Source organism: Pieris rapae, chromosome 17, assembly GCF_905147795.1.
Source record: "Pieris rapae chromosome 17, ilPieRapa1.1, whole genome shotgun sequence".
NCBI lineage: Eukaryota > Metazoa > Arthropoda > Insecta > Lepidoptera > Pieridae > Pieris > Pieris rapae.
Genome location: NC_059525.1, coordinates 7,900,114 through 7,917,614, shown reverse-complemented (window position 1 = coordinate 7,917,614; position 17,501 = coordinate 7,900,114). Strand labels below are relative to the sequence as shown.

The 17,501-nt window shown below is 33.5% G+C and overlaps 2 protein-coding genes across 4 annotated transcripts; one reads left to right on the top strand and one right to left on the bottom strand.

Annotated features, from left to right (window-relative positions):
* Positions 1-142: 142 nt before the first annotated feature.
* Positions 143-4,748, bottom strand: LOC110999526 (eukaryotic translation initiation factor 3 subunit D). The gene is made up of 10 exons (XM_022268615.2): positions 4,443-4,748; positions 4,135-4,325; positions 3,628-3,784; positions 3,184-3,293; positions 2,822-2,960; positions 1,981-2,141; positions 1,520-1,651; positions 1,177-1,383; positions 699-894; positions 143-427 (listed from the first exon to the last, which is right to left on the bottom strand). The coding sequence occupies exons 1-10, from the start codon at positions 4,633-4,635 to the stop codon at positions 267-269; spliced, it is 1,647 nt and encodes a 548-aa protein (XP_022124307.1). The 5' UTR covers positions 4,636-4,748; the 3' UTR covers positions 143-266.
* Positions 4,749-5,167: 419 nt separating this feature from the next.
* On the top strand, positions 5,168-16,906 carry LOC110999527 (facilitated trehalose transporter Tret1). Of its 3 annotated transcripts, none has more exons than XM_022268618.2 (9): positions 5,168-5,583; positions 5,766-5,811; positions 6,221-6,318; positions 9,695-9,829; positions 11,633-11,716; positions 12,912-13,184; positions 13,775-13,895; positions 14,761-14,895; positions 14,968-16,906. In XM_022268618.2, exons 2-9 carry the CDS (start codon positions 5,769-5,771, stop codon positions 15,534-15,536), a joined length of 1,458 nt encoding a protein of 485 aa, XP_022124310.2. In that variant the 5' UTR covers positions 5,168-5,583; positions 5,766-5,768; the 3' UTR covers positions 15,537-16,906. The 3 variants fall into 3 exon arrangements, with proteins under 3 accessions (XP_022124310.2, XP_022124309.2, XP_022124308.2); XM_022268617.2 differs by lacking the exon at positions 5,168-5,583 and adding an exon at positions 5,588-5,668; XM_022268616.2 differs by lacking the exon at positions 5,168-5,583 and adding an exon at positions 5,595-5,691.
* The last annotated feature ends 595 nt before the right edge of the window (positions 16,907-17,501 follow it).

Genomic DNA, 17,501 nt, shown 5'->3' with positions numbered 1-17,501 from the left:
ATGTCGGTTTTCTCACGATGTTTTCCTTCACCGTTTGAGCAAATGTTAAATGAGCACATAGAAAGAACGTCCATTGGTGCACAGCCGGGGATCGAACCTACGACCTCGGGTATGTGAGTATATAAAATCAACTAAAAAAACATTTGTGACGAAATTATTTATTGGCCAATACAAATCTGTAATACAGAACTATTTAATAATATAACAGCAGGACTAACAAAATTCCCGTGTATTTTACACAAAAATTAATTATTCCCACAATTGTATTAAATCCTCTTGGAGTTTCCATACGAGTACAAAGGAGCGAAGGGTGTGTCTGCCGGTTCGTCCCCACTTTCCTCTGAGGCGTCAGACTCAAAGGTATTGTCCGGAATGTCATATAAACGAATGAGTGGCTTGTTAGGATCCTTCATAATAAGGTATTTACCTGAAAAAAAAAAGACTATTTGAAAAGCTCTTGACATAAAAGAAAATTTTAAGCTCTTTTAAATACAAAGAGAAAGTTTTTTAGCACTTAAAAATATATCCAATGTAACATTTTTGAAGTGAAACTTCATTAGGCGCATGAGGGTAAATTGTTTTACCGGGTGAAACGTCACGAAGATGTGCAGCGTTTTTGTCGAAGAAAAAGGAGAGAGCGATTGAGACCGACTGAGAGTGTGAAAGGGAGAATCATACAAAAAATGTCAAAGACTCACCATCCTTTTGCTTCATACAAATATCGATGATGCATCGAAGTATACCCCACGCATTGTCCATAGACAAGTTGATTTGCGCGGCAAACTCGTGCGGCTTGAATTGCTGCGTGCCGAGTATGACGTGACGCGAGTTGTCACGCACTTGCACACGCGACACATATCCGAATTTAATCTGGTCCGAACCAGCTAACAGGGCCTGTAATTTTTAATACGTTTTTATATCTCGGTTTTTACCTACAAAATATATTTGTAACAAAATTGAAATGAATCAAATCAAATAATTTATTCCAATTAGACCACCTAAAATAGCACTATTGAACATTAAAATATATATGTATTATTATTATATATAGCTATGAAACACAAATTTCTTCTTATCTATAAATATAAGACAACCAAATGACATTGTTTTATGTCTAAAAAGACAAAAGACATCACATATTTCTGAGGTAAGAATGGTTTTTATTGGAAATTTTACCTGAACAGTCCACTTAGCAAGCTTGCATGAGTTATTCCTCAACTCGTTGGCCAGTACAGCACCCCGCTGTGTGTCCAATTTCTGCCTCCATTCCACACCATTGGCCAACTTAGAGTCCCATTCGTTCAATGCCTTGATGGTCAAAAATTGGGTTTCGCCTTGAGGACCTTGAAGTACTGCATCGTGTTCACAACGAGCTACTAATACCTGAAAAATTCAATTCAAATTATGTAGTGCTACTACTAAAAATACTGCCATGTATTTGTATGTGATATGACACTTATTAACTTTGAAACTGTTCTAGGATATTTCACATAACTATTTCATATCAAATAATACTTACAACACCATTGTTCAAGTTCCACTTCCGGTAGCGGTAGCCCACAGATGCCACTTCACCTTCCTCCTCTTCAGACACAAATGGATTAGGTTCAGGGAATTTGTATTTCGGCTCAGCAGGACCAGATTTCAGCACCTGTAATTATTTAATTTCTTATTTTAAATAAATATCATTATTATAGATTTAACTGTGGTGCACATGATATATGTGCGTTTTATCAAGAAAAAAAGGTTTGAAATGTATTATAATTTTAATATTGTCAGATATGGCTTTGTGGTGTATGGATATTTAACGACAAAGTTAACCGAAACTGATTGTTAAAGTTAAATAAAATCGGTTGAGTAATTTTTGAAACATCCAAGAATTATCACAGAGGACAAGTACAAATTATATTATCATTTGTTTATCTTTTTGATGTCTTGACAACTTTGCCAACTGTATATATTTAAAAGTCCAATTCTTACCTGCTGGCTGAAATTATGGTTGATGAAGGTAGCCTCCAAGGCCAAGTTACGGGGTGAATTAATGGAAGTACCATCATCTGCTGGAGGTTCCACAGATGTCTCGTTGACAGTTAGCAAATCAAACTCAGTGTTGTCACGCTTGTCCAAGAACAACTTATCACCTGTAAAATGCATATTTTTATCACAAATTACTAGTCATACAACTTTATAAGTAAGGTTAGGTCAGTTTTTTGCTTTGCTCCAAAGCATAATAAAGCATTAAATCTACTTTAATTGAACGTAATACCTAGATAACGGTGAAAAGGTGATTAGAAAATGAAAAACATCTCAGTGTAGAAAGTTGCCAATGCTTTGATTGTTTTTCAAAGTAATCTCTGTTCCTCTCTACACATTGTCGCATTTGATGGAATCACTGATAAAAGCAGTGGGCCCATTCTTTTTAGAATTTTCCCACAATAGGTTCATTTTTACATATTTTAGATTTGCCGCCAATTTACAAAAAATAATGAATACTACATTAGGTTACCAGAGTTCTAAAATTGAAATTCAAAAAATTTTCAATAGCACTGTTTCTAACTGGCCAGTTCTAAACATTTTCAATGTTACCCTTTATAAATAAGTAGATTTTTTCTTGCAATAGTGCATGATTGTGTTTGCTATGTATATCACAAGAGCAGAGATAGAATGTGTCTTGTTTATGACCATTTTATGCGTCAACTGCCGCTTTTTCAACTTGGTGGTTAAAATGTGGTATTTATATACCTTGGTACAGTTCTTTCCAAAAAAAGATTATCATTCTTGTCTCAAAAACTTTTTTTGATGTTTTGTTATAGTTATTTACCAATCTTTTCCATAACTATGTCCCATGAGTAGTTGGAGCGAGTGCAGCACATGATAGTTGCAAGGATAGTGTCTGTGGCATACACAGTACCAACAGTCTTACTGAGACGACGGATCACTGGGTCATCAGTTGTAGTAACCTAGATGTAAATGAATTGTGTATTATATTTTATTACTTAGTGGTTAATTTAGTGGTGATTTAGATAATATTATGTCTATTATAAGGGAGCAAGTAGACAACACATTTGCTTTAAAAAAATCACTAATGTATAAAACTAATGGATCTACTTTAAATTCAATTATTGTCAAATTATACAGCTAAAATAAAATTTTATGGCAAGAAAACCAAGATTTAAATCTTACGGTATGGAAGATTCTGTCAATGCGTTGTAATGACTTCTCATGTTTCACATTGACACGATCATAAGACTTTTCATAGTATTCCAAAGTACCACAGCAGGCAATATCCTCTCCTAGAAATATAATTATTTCAATAATTTTACAGAACTTTTGTATAATGTAAACTGAAATGGCACTAGTATTACAAAATTTTGATTTAGACTTAAAATCTCAAAATTAACTTTCAACTCCCAATGTTTTAATTATTTGCCCTAAAAATATTAAATTAAAAGGCATTTTGCATATTATTCAGAGTTATTAAAAAGCCGATTGACCTACAATCACATTTCCCATAAGGAGACTTTAAAAATTTGTATAAATATTAAATTTAATAAATCCTTGTGAACACTTTCTCAAATGAGAATGAGTAGGAATAATTTTACTATAAAAATGATGTTATATTTTCACCTTCTTTTATTCCTGGTAGAGACAATTTAGCCAGACGGGGAAAGTCCATATCTTCAATAGTTACCCAAGTAGGCCTTACAGTAACTGAGGCATCACGAATCTTCATTGGAGCACCCCTTTGGCCCCACCTCTTACCAAGTTTGCGATCCCTTTGTTGCTGCAAATTCAAGTTTAGGGAATGCATATCATAGTAATAAATTTATAGATAATAAATCTTATAAATACTATGTTAATGTGATAGAACCAATTCAGTGGATGAAATATTACAAAATTTAAATAAAAAAAAGGTTTTAAATTTTACTTATTTGTACCACCCACCTTCTCGCTAGTGTTAATAATAATTTAAACTTTAACTGTACATTGGACGAAATGTATGTTTTACGTAATTTGAGTTAAACAATCACTTGTTTATTCACAAATTAAATGCTTAGTGTAGGTTGAGGTAATGCTAGCTGCGTTTATTAAGAAACAATTAATGGTCAATTCACTAATTGACGTGATTCTTACTTTATTCAAAGTTGTCATGCCACCAGGAGTTCGAGCACCTCTGGCACCGCGGCCTCTCTGTCCCCGAGCACGGCCACGTTGGTAAGGAGGTTTCTGAACCCGAGTAGTATCCACCAGATGGAAACTACTTTCATCTTGATCGTGGAAGTAGGCATACGATGAACCAGCACCAAACTGAGATGCAAACTTATCTAAAACAACACGTCGGATAAATTAAAGACTCTACCATAAATTAGGATGTACATAATAAACCAGAACAGTGGTCATTGTATAACCTACAAATATTATTTGGGACTTATAAAACTTACTCTGGTATTTCTTGTCCTGTACTACTGTCCAGTCACTTATGGTTCCTAGCCTGTCTCCTTTGCTAAAGGGCTGATAAGGCATATCCCGAAATTGATCCGGCATTTCGCAAGGACCCCATCCTGTAGGGTTATCTTGAATAATCGGCGCGATGAATCTTATCGGCTCTTCAGCCGGCAGCACATGTTCAGACATCGCGAATTAATGTAAGAGAATGTATTTATGTCTCAAAATTTAATACACATTCGACAAAAATAAAATTGATGCCACACGACACCCTATGACTTTAAGCAGTCACAGATTACTATAGAGTATTTAGTATAGTACATACTCTAAAGTACAGACTATAGAATAACTAATAAACATTAGGCGCACCGCGCCATTGGGAGCCTATTTAATTTTTTTAACATCGGCTTCAAAATTATATTCGGCCAAAATCAAATGTTTAAAATAGCATATTCCTAAAATATAGTAATAATTAATAATGCTTCTTATTATTTTCGTTATTTTCAGATTAATAGCGATCGAAATAGGATACACATGATGTTTCTTGTGAATGGCCTAAATAACATCGCGAAGTGAGTTACAACATTTCGCTCATTTCATTTTATTTGTCCCGAATATCAGAGGTGGTTTTGTTATTACCTAAAGAATCTCATATCGTCTCGTCAGGGCATTGAATATTGATGGTAGCCAACTACACTCTCGCTTTATTTAGTTGTTCCGCGCTACATTTATGCCAGATGGACGTGTTTGGGGTAACCGAGTTATCTACTTAATGTGCCTTCCAATATTAATATGCCTTGGGTTCATACCACAAATAAAAATAAGAAAAAATGTATCGTGCTGCTTGAATAAAATAAAATTAAAGTTTTTTCTTTCTTTGTCCTATGTCCGGTGTCCTCTAAAAGTTGACATTAATAATCTGGCAAGGCATGGATACGAAGTGGCACAAGTAAACCGTCCTTATTCTCGCGATCGAGTCGCCTTGTGTGATGGGCAATAAGACTTCCGTTTCAGTTGGTTTCAGTGCACAGATTACATTTTATTGTACATTGCTGCTAGCTGCCGGCTGGGAGCTACATCACTTATCCAACAGTCAATAGCATCCGAGTTCTGACGACTGACACATAATCATATTAGGTACCTAGTTATTTAGTATTTACTTACAGTGCTTGTTGCAGACCTCAAAGGTTGTGCATGTCAATTTCTAGTAATAGTGGAACTGGTGCGTTTGTAACTTTTTATACAGTACATTATTAATAACATTGTTTATAATATTACTTTATCAATAATTTTTTATTGATAAATTCATTTTATTTCAGAAAATGGAAAAGAACCGACATCTTCAGTATTTGGTGGTCAGCGCGGGTTTGTTGAACTTTTTAATTATAATAGCATAAATGAGCGCGAAATTTAAAAATAGTGTTAGGTTACCAATAAATTTAAAAAATAAAATTTACCGTAATAAGTCGTGTTGATTTTATAATGTATGAAATATTTACTAGTCATTGACCATGCTTAGATGAGTTGAATGGACATGGACAAATTTTTAAATATATTTTTCTGAAGTGTTTTTAAGATGTAATCGGTTATCAAGTGTATTTGCAAAACTATATCCAAGTCAAAATGGCTTATGTAAAAAAAAAACAAAAATTTTTATATTTTTATAAACCTAATTTATATAAATATTATTTTTGTTTGATTTCGGACCTAGATTGCCGCCCAAAATCATTGCTGATTGATTGTGTAAAATTATGAATATATTGATTTGTTGCAGTGTCTTTGGCCACCACTACGCTAGGTATGTGCTCCTTATGGACAACACCAGCGATGCCTAAACTGCTAAACAATGAAACCAGTATTGTAATAACTAATGTAAGTATAATTATTATTCATGACATAAAGTATTATAAAAAAAAAATGTCTATTGTGGTAATGTGACGAAGGTGTTAAATATTGGATATTGGATACACTTATCGATTACGTGTTTGTTTTATAAAACATGTATTTTTTAAAGCGTTCGATATTTAAACACTCTGTCTTATTGCAATCTTAGCGAAAGTACTTTGGTCTCTTTCTGTCCAATTGTGTTCAACTTGTGATGAAAGGAGATTACTTTATTTTCTATAAGGGGCTGTAAGATGTAAGGCTCGATAAATGTTTTATTATTAGACCATTTTTAGTTATAGCGAAAGGGTTTTATTGCTTTAAAGTTTATCGGAATGCGCGGAATCTCTCGTGTTCTACACACGATAAAAGAGACAAAGGGTAATGTTTGTTATTTTACTTCTATTACTTACTGAAATTAATGTAAGAGTGAAACAATTAGTTAACTGTATTAGTTTGTTTACAAGTTCAACCTCTCAACCAATGTTTTGTTTTATTTTTAGTGCTATTGAATGTAATTACTAATCGGTAATAACAAGCGTCATAATTCACACTGGGCATTTATTTTGTAAACATTTTCAATATATGTATAGTCAAGTAATATTGTGAGCGCGCGCATCGTAAAAATTGACTTTCATTTTTCTCCATCGCGCCAAAAGAAATATAACATCAAAAACTTTTTACGCAACTATTTAAAATCTTAATAAACATGAATACAGTACGAAAAAATATTTTCAAAATTAATATCCACATTGGTTAGTACGAGATCAGGCTGCAGGATTACTTCGCTCATCGGTTTTTTACTAAAAAACTAATATTTATGTGTATAATTAGGACAATGTAAATCTACCAAGTTGCCTATCAAAAAAAAAAAAAGTTGCCGCTACTATTTTTAATGAAATTATTTTTGGGAAAACATTTCGTTCCATTATTTAAATTAGATATCGTCTACGTGACGGCAATTTGTATAAAGATTTAAAAAAATCATTTATGCCGTTAATCGCGTGGCCGCACTTCTTCGAAAATTGAAGCATTTTTTTCTATATATAGGTGCCTAGTTAAATCTGGCCGCAAATAGGGGTTACCTGCTATTAAAGATGATAAATATTTAAGATAGACAGACGAGGATATCAGTCAACTGTTATCAGCCAACTGATAGTATTTTTATCTAAAATTATCCAAAACTAAGAGACCTACATCTGTATAAAATATGGGTATTATTGTAATTTTCTTTCGTTGAGTCTCGTTAAGTATGTATTTGATTAATTTATTTTTAATTAAATGTTAACTTAGAGTAGATAATTTTTTTCGCGATTTCATTTCTTTAACTTAGCTTGGCTTATCTAAGGGTTAACAAATCTAAATTACACTTATGTATGACATTAACGGAACGGTGAATGTTAAAGTACCATTTATGAGTGGTGTAAAAACTAAAGGGCGCAATATTGGCTTCAAGTATGCGATGATTGTTTTCATTTTGTTTACGCTTATTAACGAAAATATTTATATTTAACTTAGCTATAGTTAAGTTACATAACCAGCAATAGAACTTTTTCGTGTTACCTTTGAATGTCGTAAAATTTAAAATGAATATAGACAAGGGAAGGGTGATTAATCTTCGTCAATAAATAATTTAATACAGCTACATATTGGTACCTTAATAACAAATTTATTATTTATTTATAATTTAGTAAATACTATCACTGTCGTATATGAAATTGATTTATAAACACCAAAATAATAAAATTAAATGTACTGTTACGAAACACGTGTTCTAAATATAAAAATACTAGAATATACAACTTGAACATAGTTATCGATTTCCATGCCACCTAGACCTAACTTTACGATGTCGAATTTAGGTGTTGGTGTGCACGCGCCATTCACTCATCATTTTTCTCCATCGCGCCGAAAGAAGTATAACTTCAAAAATATTAATTCACATAGAAACGCCTAAAATCTTGCTTCACTTCCACTTAAAAAACTAAAATCTGAAGAAACTAATTCGTCACGGTAAATCGTAAAAATAAGTTTAAAATTTTTCTACCATAATGTTCTAAAGTTTAATTATAATCTATATATATTTTAGACTAGCATCTATACTACATCTACCTTTCTAGCGGCCAGATTTTTATTTTTTTATAAGAATGTCTTAATCATCTCACTTTGTGGACTATAGATGATGATTTGCTTAAATCTAATTGAAAGAGTTACTATTTCTATATTTGCCGATATTAAATCCAAAAATATTTATTTGTTTTATTTAATAAAACTTGAGTAGAGCCTCTCGATAGAATTTGGTCCAGACCCCGGGCTGGCATCCGGCACAGTTTAGTGAGCCGATGGCTTTGAGTGAACCCAGCCCCAGAACCCGCGTCTTAAACTTAAACATCATGCGTCATAAAAGAATTAAGATAAATCACGAATACACAGCAGTGTTAACTTAGTAGGACTCAATTAATCAATCAATCAATCAATCAAAATTTATTTATTCAGTTTAGATGCGACTTAAGGCATGCTTATGAATGTCAAAAACGTTTACAAAATTCGCGATAGAGCAAAACTACGCCATCCGTTCGAAGACTACCAGGAGGTCTTGTTCTGAGAAGAACGGGCAAGAAACTCAGCAAGTTTTATCCTCCCTTTACATACAATAATTCAAAAGAAAATGTCATAAACCACAACGTCATTTAAACGTCATTTACTCAGAATCGAGACTTAGCGCCATGACAGTGTATATACCCTAAGGTCAATCTTTCGCAAATAATTGGCATCGGAGAAGGTAGACATTGTCAGGGTACCGGCGTATTTTATAGATAACAAATGAGGCCACGTACAGGGAGCTGATACGGAATGAAACATATACAGATATGACTGCCCCTTTTTGTAGTTGCGGGACTTACAATGTACGCACCATACATTGTAAGTAACGCAATGATCCAACGGTCTCGTAGTCAATGCTTCAGTTATTTTCTGAAAAAGATTTTATGAAATATAACGTGCGTGTGTTTGTTTAGTAAAGTGGCCTAAATAAATAAAACAACAATAAATGTTATATTATGGCCATGACACCCTAGATATGCCCTTGCTACGGCCAGTGTATATTTTGTTTTGACTATAATCTTCTAATGACACCAGATTAAAGAGCGTCTATACTCCATGTTATGAGTTTACAAGTGTTGTTTATGTTACATTGTTGGTGTTTACGACATGATTATAAAAAAAACTTTTGACCTAAATATGTATGCCTTCAATTTTTCTATGAGATGTATTATATATTATATGATATGAAGAAGACGATTCTTTGTCTTTGGTACTACAGGTTGAATATTACATTTCTCATATATTTAAAATTATTTTACAGAAACAAATATCATGGATGCTCAGTCTTTCGCCAGTAGGGTTAATGATTGGCAGCCTGGTGACAAGGTTTATTTGTGATCAATTTGGTAGAAGAACAACTTTACTGCTGAGCGCAGTGCCTATCGCTACCGGAACGGTAAGTTTTATTTATTTTTATACAAACGAGAATGAGGCTCACTTGATGTTAAGTGATACATGCCCATGCCCATGGACACACGCCAGAGAACTCGCGAGTGCGTTGCCGGCCTTTTAAGAACTGGTACGCTCTCATTTTGGAGGATCCTAATGGCAGCAACTTTTTTATTCATCAACTTATTTCTAACCGTTTGAGTTCGAAAGTAATTTTTTTTCCGACACCTTTAGCATTCGTCATAGTTGAATATCTTGAAATTTTATTTCAAGGCTTACACATAGTCATATAGTCTTTTTTCTTTTGTTATTTTGGACCACAAAATTAGGACAAACATATTTCAAAATTAACATACATACAAATATATAAAAAGCGGTGTCGTTCCTAAAACATGTGGACATGACCACCAAAGTCTTTTAATGATAGTACGATTATTAAATAAATAAATCAATTATGAACTAGATGCAATATTACTCACAAAAAGTGATGGATACTAATACAATAATTATGCAGGTATGCATATTATCGAAATGACATAAAAACGAGTACAGACCCTAGGTGTTACGCATGTTTGGTTCTGTACGTTCACAAACAATGTCTATGGCTAGAGAACGTTGAGGTATTTGCTGCCGCGCCTGGTAATTTGATCAGATAGTTAAAAACGTTAAGCAACACAGACACAAACATTTCATAAACAGAACTGTTTATGAAATGTTCTTTAGTTTAACTGCAGAGAAAATTACGTACAGCTATTCGTAATAAAGATAAGTAATAAGTACCACGAAACTACACATTCTTATCAGGAAAACTATCATGAGAATATAGAAATATGATGTTCCTAGTGAACTATATTGTAGTATTACTTCACTGTTAATGAAGCTTCTAGAAATAAAGAGCAAATGACCAACAAAAGATATGGATCGTCCATCTTAAATATGGCGCTTGTAGTCACGAATGATAAATTATTTAGTCTATAACCTAACATTAAAGTTACATAAATATTTTAGTCAGTAATTAAATGCGCAAACCAATTCCTGAATCACCATACAATTGTAGCCATTAAATTGTACAATGTCAGTTTTTGTTTGATATTATGCCTAGAATTTTTTATACATTCATAAATTATTGTAGATAACATTGTCGTCGGGATTGAACAATAGTTCGACATCACTTATATTCTTTATAGGTAACAGATGTGTCATTTCGTTTTTAGAACCAATAAATAAGTTAAGTTACACATTTTGTTAGTCCAGCTTCTTATATTATGTCGTCGTATTTATGTTATAAGCCCTTGTTTGAAATTATTAAAGACGCTCCTGCAAGTGAAGCCCTACATCTCCTAGCATGCTGCAGCCCTCATCAAAGGCTACAGGCCCGCAGAGAGTAGTTTAATCGAGATACCAACTTAATAAAAATCTACAAAAGGCAATAAATATTTTTAAACATAGTAAATTTACTTCGATACTATGTACTTATTTTTCTAGTGTACATACTTTAATTGTAATCTAATGGTGGTAACCCTAGTCTTTACTTTTAACTGAAATGACGTGGAGGACACTTTTTGGTTACATTAGCTCACGAACCGAAACCAATTATAAGTAGCCCATTATACACATGTTTTGGCACGCATACCCAAAAACCTTGAATAAAAAAAAATTCCATACACGGGAATGATGAGGAACTTTTAAATATTATTTATAATTATGTTTTGAACAATTTTACTGATTTTCAGTTTGTTGGGATTTTATGCAACTCGAATGTTTAAATTGACCGCACTATCACGAAGAAATATTTTTTGTATAATTCCAGATAATTGCAGCATCGGCAAGTAAAGCATGGTGGTTGTTCATAATGAAGATTCTATGGGGCTTCGGGACCGGTATGATATCATCTGTATGTATAGACAATTTCATGTAATATTTGAGAAATGATAACAATCACTGTAATGATAATGATAACTAACAGACTGTTATATTGGATAGTGGTCAGCCTCTATTCCCCGAAATAATTGTTTTACAGGGAAACGAAACAGGTACCTCTAGATTATAACTATAATTTCTAAATTAATTAATCAGCAGGTTTACCCTGTCACTTGAATTGCGACCACGTAATTCTATGCAATATCAATAAAACAATGACATCGAGATGGTTTGTTATTAGATTATATACCTAATCTTTATAAAAACAACTCGGATACAATCATTAAAAACTAATAAAAATATAATATTACTATTAAATAAAATAATACACAATAACACAAACATAAGACAAAATAAAAGTAATGAAGAATTCAATTGTCTTACTGCAAAAAGCAGTTTCTTCCAGATATACTTAAGTAACAACAGTCTTGACCAACAATCTTTTAGTCATCAATCATAAGTCATAATTACTATCTGCACTCTATATCAAACCTACACTTTTGATACCTTTTTTTGTGGGTTATGCGTACATTCCTGAGGTACGCCAATCTTGTGGTGAAGAGATATGTGGGACTCTCTGCATACCCACTAGCGAGCAAGTACATACCTACACTTAAATTTCTGCGAATAGGCAAAGAATCTTCGACGCCTTGAATTTGAATATTAATATTTGATTCAGGTTTTCTGTTATATGATAGGTGCAATTGCTAAGTTATTCCTTCCAAATGTTGTTTCGGCCTTTTCGATATTGAAGCAAATGAAACCAATGGTATTGATTACCCAGATGTTTACAGGTCATGGTGGATTCTTGTCGTATCTTTGGATTAGACAAAGTGCTGCCTGTCCTTGTAGCTGTTACATGTTCTGACCGACTGTCCAATGCGTGGATACGATAGGTATAACACTGAGCATGTATAAAAGTATCAGAGACGAATTTAAAGGCAATAATGTTCAACATTAGGTAAAGAGGCACCTTTTTGAGATTTACTGTAAAGGTCATCCAAACAGTTAAAAGAAATAGGTAGAAGTGTTAAATCATCCGGGTTACCAGTACCATTACGTACACTAATAAATACCTCAACGACTAGTCGGCGAATTATCTAGATAACATTAATAAAACACTAAGGATTACACATTAAATTAGTTATAAATAACACCATTATTTCTAGATAGTAATAATATATATAGCGGAAATAGCGGATAAGGATATCCGGGGACGGTTATCTGTTGGTACGCGCATCGCGTTCCACTTCGGGGGATTACTTATGATGTGCATCGGGGCTGTGGCGACGTATGACGTCACAAACTACTTACTCCTAGCCATGCCGGTGCTGTTCTTTTGCGCTTGCTTGTGGATTCCGGAGTCTCCGTACTATTATTTGATGAAGGGAAGACAAGAAGACGCGAAGACAGCGTTCGTGAGATTGCGGGGTACGAGTGAGGTGGGTTTTTAATTTTCAGTTTCTTACCAGATAGAGAGCTGTGTGCTCGTATAAAGCCCAGGATTTGATAGACTTTAATAGGGTAAATATTGAATGGCCGGCAACGCACTTGCGAGCTCACTGCAATGTGTGTTCATGCGGCTGTGTCACTTAACATCAGTTGAGTCTCCTGCCTGTTTGCCTTGTAAAAAACCTCTATATTACTGAAGCAAATTTGATGAAACATGTATTATTCTTTAAGTTGGATATATTTATATTTATAGGTTTAGATTTGTGGACAAATATATATACTTCCAAAATTTAGCACAGCCTTAAGATCTCTAATCTATCTCTTTGTTGAAGTCTTTTAAGAATATGCATATTCCCTTCATAATTTACCATAAACCAATAATTTATATGTTAGCTTGAAGGCTTTCAAATCAATCAAAACTTATCATTTAAAAAGTGTGGCGCACTGTTTCTTTCCAGCCTTACGCCCTTGACTTACGAACTGGTAATAAACGTAAATTTAGAATTAATTAACTTCTCTGACATTCACAAGTGCAAGTGCTTTGAATCATAATTTTTAATTGGTACCAATAAATCTTCAGGATCTTGACCTAGAGTTGGAACGAATTAAGTCTCACGTGAAGATGGACATGCGTAATCCCACCACAACTCTGGAACTTCTAAGAGGGAAACAGTATCGGAGAGCGGTTATTATTGTGGTTGGTAAGTTTGTTGCTACACAGTAATATACCTTATTTATAAGAAAATGTACACGGGTTTTTTTTAAATATAATAGGGAGGCAAACGAGTTGAGGGACGCCCAAAAAGGCAGTCGTCACAGCCCATAGACACCCATTTTTAGTGGGTACGGTGCTGGCCTTTAATGGAGGAGAACGCTATTTTGGATTGTTGGATTCAAAGAATCGAGGCTCGAAGATTGATTGTTGTTGTCGTATCTCTCAGGGAAGACCCCCGTCGGTAGTCAGTAAAAGTTATACTTCTCTTGCGCAAGAAGTATCGTATCTTTGGCCTTATTCTACGATTTTAGAAAAAAACGACACTAACCATATCCAAAATATCCTTTCACCATGTTTCCCTTACGCGCCAAAAGAATAACTATAAGTTATACTTATTGTTGTTCATAAAACTTTTCGGGTGTCGGTATTTTGTGACGGTGTGCGGGCGCATCATAAAAATTTACTCTTCTTATTTTTCCCTAACGAGTCAAAAGAATTATAACATCAAAAATTAATCAGTCTACGCCATCTTAGAATTTTTTATGGAAAAAAAGAAACGAAATACTATAAAAAGAAATTGATTTTACTTAAGAGAGTTAAAAAGTTTCGCAGGTTCGTCATAGTCATATGTCATTTTAGACAGTATGTAGGTGGAACCAGGATTGGCTGGAAATCAAAATCTACGCAGGTAAATTCGTGCTTAGATAGGGCCTTAAATAAGGTCAAGGGCTTCTTGGCACCTTTTCTACCCTACTTGTGTGTGTGTGTGGGTTTTACTCAAAAATCGACGTTTTTAAAACGTTTGTAATACGTCCCGTTACTTAGGAAATTAACCAATATCTTATTTCCAGGGCTAAAACTGGTTCAGATAATGTCAGGTACTCAGGCAGTGCAACAATACTTAGCTGTTATCATGAAGGAGAGCGGAGCTGAACTCCCCTTCTCCATAATGCTGATCATATTTGGAGCTATCAAATTTGTTGTTGGTAAGTTTTTCATAAAATCTTTTTTTTTCATAGAGATTTTCTTTCGTGCATAAACTAAGTTATCTTTTACAGGTCTCATGTCCTCATTCCTTGCGGACAGAGTCGGTCGTCGTCCCCTCTTTATCTTCTCCTTCCTTGGCTGCAGCATTGCCTTAGCTACCGTCGGCACCTACTTCTTCCTTCTAGAAGTTATTAAAGTTGACCATGATTCTATCAAGCCTTTTGCCTTGTTGGCATTTATCGGAATCGTTTCTTCAAATGTCCTTTCCACGCTCGGCTTTAATTCTATCGCTGGCGTCGTTCAAGGGGAAGTTTTTCCTTTAAATGTAAAAGCTGTGGCTATCACATCCTTAAATATATATGGAGGTATTTTGGGCTTCTTAACATTGAAGCTTTTCCAGGAAGTAAAGGACGCAGGTGGATTGTGTGGGGTGTTTTGGATGTACGCGTCGATTACATTTATAGGTTCGGTATTTTCATACTTCTGTATACCTGAGACTAAGGGTAAGAGTTTGAGAGAAATTCAGGTTATGCTACAGGGTGAGGAGTATGACGAGCAAGAGATGAAGAGTATGAATGAGAAGGAGGCATGTGTGGATGAGACACAAGAACTAAAAGAAATTAAGGGAACAAAGAGTTGACCAATTTGGAAGATGCTTTTAATAATAAATCGTTTATTTGCAAACAAAGTGGTACATTCAATACATTGTTTAATTATAAAAAAGAAACAACCGCACGCCATATAAAGACAGATGCAAATGTCATTAATTATCATGTCATAAAATTAAGAACACATAATTAAAACTGTTGTCAAAACTCATTGAGTAGTTTTAACCAATTTAATATTTGATTAAGTACAAGGGTTGTCCAATAAAATGTGATAATGAGTATGACGCGGTTATCTTTTATTGAAGGTAATTTTATTTTTAACGTAGTCATTCATTAACACATTTCGCATAGATGCAAAACAGTACTTATATTTTTAAAAGCAAAAAATAATCTTTTTCATCATTATATCAAATGTCTGCAACGCCTGCCAGTCTTTTTTTCTTTCCAAGGAGAATGTATTATCACTTTTTATTGAACATCCCTCGTGTGTGAGGAAATCTTAAACCTATTTCATGTATACTAAGATTTTTTAAAACGTTCCTATAATGTATCTATGCATTAATGTGACATGTTTGTTAAGAAAAATACTAAAAACAAATTTCAAAGAGTCAAGCTTAAAGGCGGAACAGACAGCATTATTTTTTTTATAACAATCATGAATTATACTCTATATATATTATTAGCCAATACATCTGTTTTGCATTTTTTTAATAAGTCAAATTATAATATGACAACCGGTAAGACTGATATTTTACACTTTATTTAATAAACAATTCAAAATAAATACAGCCACATCAATTTGACAGATTACTATTGTATTCAGTGACTATTGAAATGTTGCCATTTTCCGCTGGATTTATACATGACATTATATATTATTGTATATTTTTATGTATATTGTCTTGGTGCTTTTATTAATTATTAGGAAACAGTAATATATAATATAATAAGTTTGTAGTTAAACTATATTAATGAATTAAAAAAAATGAACTGAAAAAAATACTATGTTTATTGAGATACAGTTTCTAATTTTAGAATAAGTATATTATCGAGAAAGTACTAGAGAGATCCCCTCTCTAGTACTTTATATACTCAATTACTGATATACTAATTCATAACTTAACTTAGAGTAAAGACAAAAATGACAGATGTTTCTATTTAATTAAAAATTACCTATTATTAGTCTGCATTGGAAAAATATATAGGTCTAGGTAGGTAGGTAGGTTTAAACTATGGAGGTGAACATTTGAAATCACAGCTAGCTAAAATATGTTTGCCCAAAAAACTTAATTAGATTAAGACAAAGATTGTATTTGCCAAATAATTTTTTTAAAATAAATAGTCGTTATACGCGACAATATCGTAATGTTGTATTATTGAAATAAACTCTGTAGCAATAAAACTTGTTTAATTTACAATTCAATTTTCTTACAAGACAACGTTTGAAGTTCCGTCATGGAGCATTTCTTCTAAGGAATCTCGCTGATGGCCTTAAGGGCCTTTACAGATCAGCTCGGGCTGTTTTGGCGAGCTTAGATCGGCCTGAATCATGGAGCAAGACAACATGTGTGTGTTTATACAGTCAGGCCCTAGTAGGTATTATGTGTATGTCGTTAATAAATTAAAAAAAAAAAACCTTTATGCGAGTACAACATTAGATTAAATTTAGTCCATGCCATGTATGTTATACTCTAGTACTCGACCACCGACGGAGTGAAGAAAATATTATTTTTGTACAAAAATCATATTTTACTCTCTATTGATGATTTATTTCCGAACCAATTCGACTTAGGGTCCTTCAAGAAAAGACCGTACCAATTCTTAAAAGGCCAGCAGAGCATTCGCGAGCCCTCTGGCATTGAGAGTGTCCATGGGCGACGGTATCACTTAACATCAGGTGAGCCTCCTGCCCGTTTGCCCCCTGTTCTATAAAAAATGTGTTATAAATAATATTCACAATAATAATATGTGAAAATTTAATATTATATCATAATATC

What these genes read in the sequence shown, in the direction of transcription:
- LOC110999526 (XM_022268615.2), bottom strand. Translation starts at nt 4,635, where the DNA reads ATGTCTGAACATGTGCTGCCGGCTGAAGAGCCGATAAGATTCATCGCG. An exon ending in TCTACCAGGAATAAAAGAAG is followed by an intron (nt 3,294 to 3,627) that starts GTGAAAATATAA and finishes TTATATTTCTAG; the next exon opens with GAGAGGATATTGCCTGCTGT. An exon ending in GGAACTTGAACAATGGTGTT is followed by an intron (nt 1,384 to 1,519) that starts GTAAGTATTATT and finishes TGAATTTTTCAG; the next exon opens with GTATTAGTAGCTCGTTGTGA.
- LOC110999527 (XM_022268616.2), top strand. Translation starts at nt 5,641, where the DNA reads ATGTCAATTTCTAGTAATAGTGGAACTGGTGCGTTTGTAACTTTTTAT. An exon ending in GTATTTGGTGGTCAGCGCGG is followed by an intron (nt 5,812 to 6,220) that starts GTTTGTTGAACT and finishes GATTTGTTGCAG; the next exon opens with TGTCTTTGGCCACCACTACG. An exon ending in AGCTATCAAATTTGTTGTTG is followed by an intron (nt 14,896 to 14,967) that starts GTAAGTTTTTCA and finishes TATCTTTTACAG; the next exon opens with GTCTCATGTCCTCATTCCTT.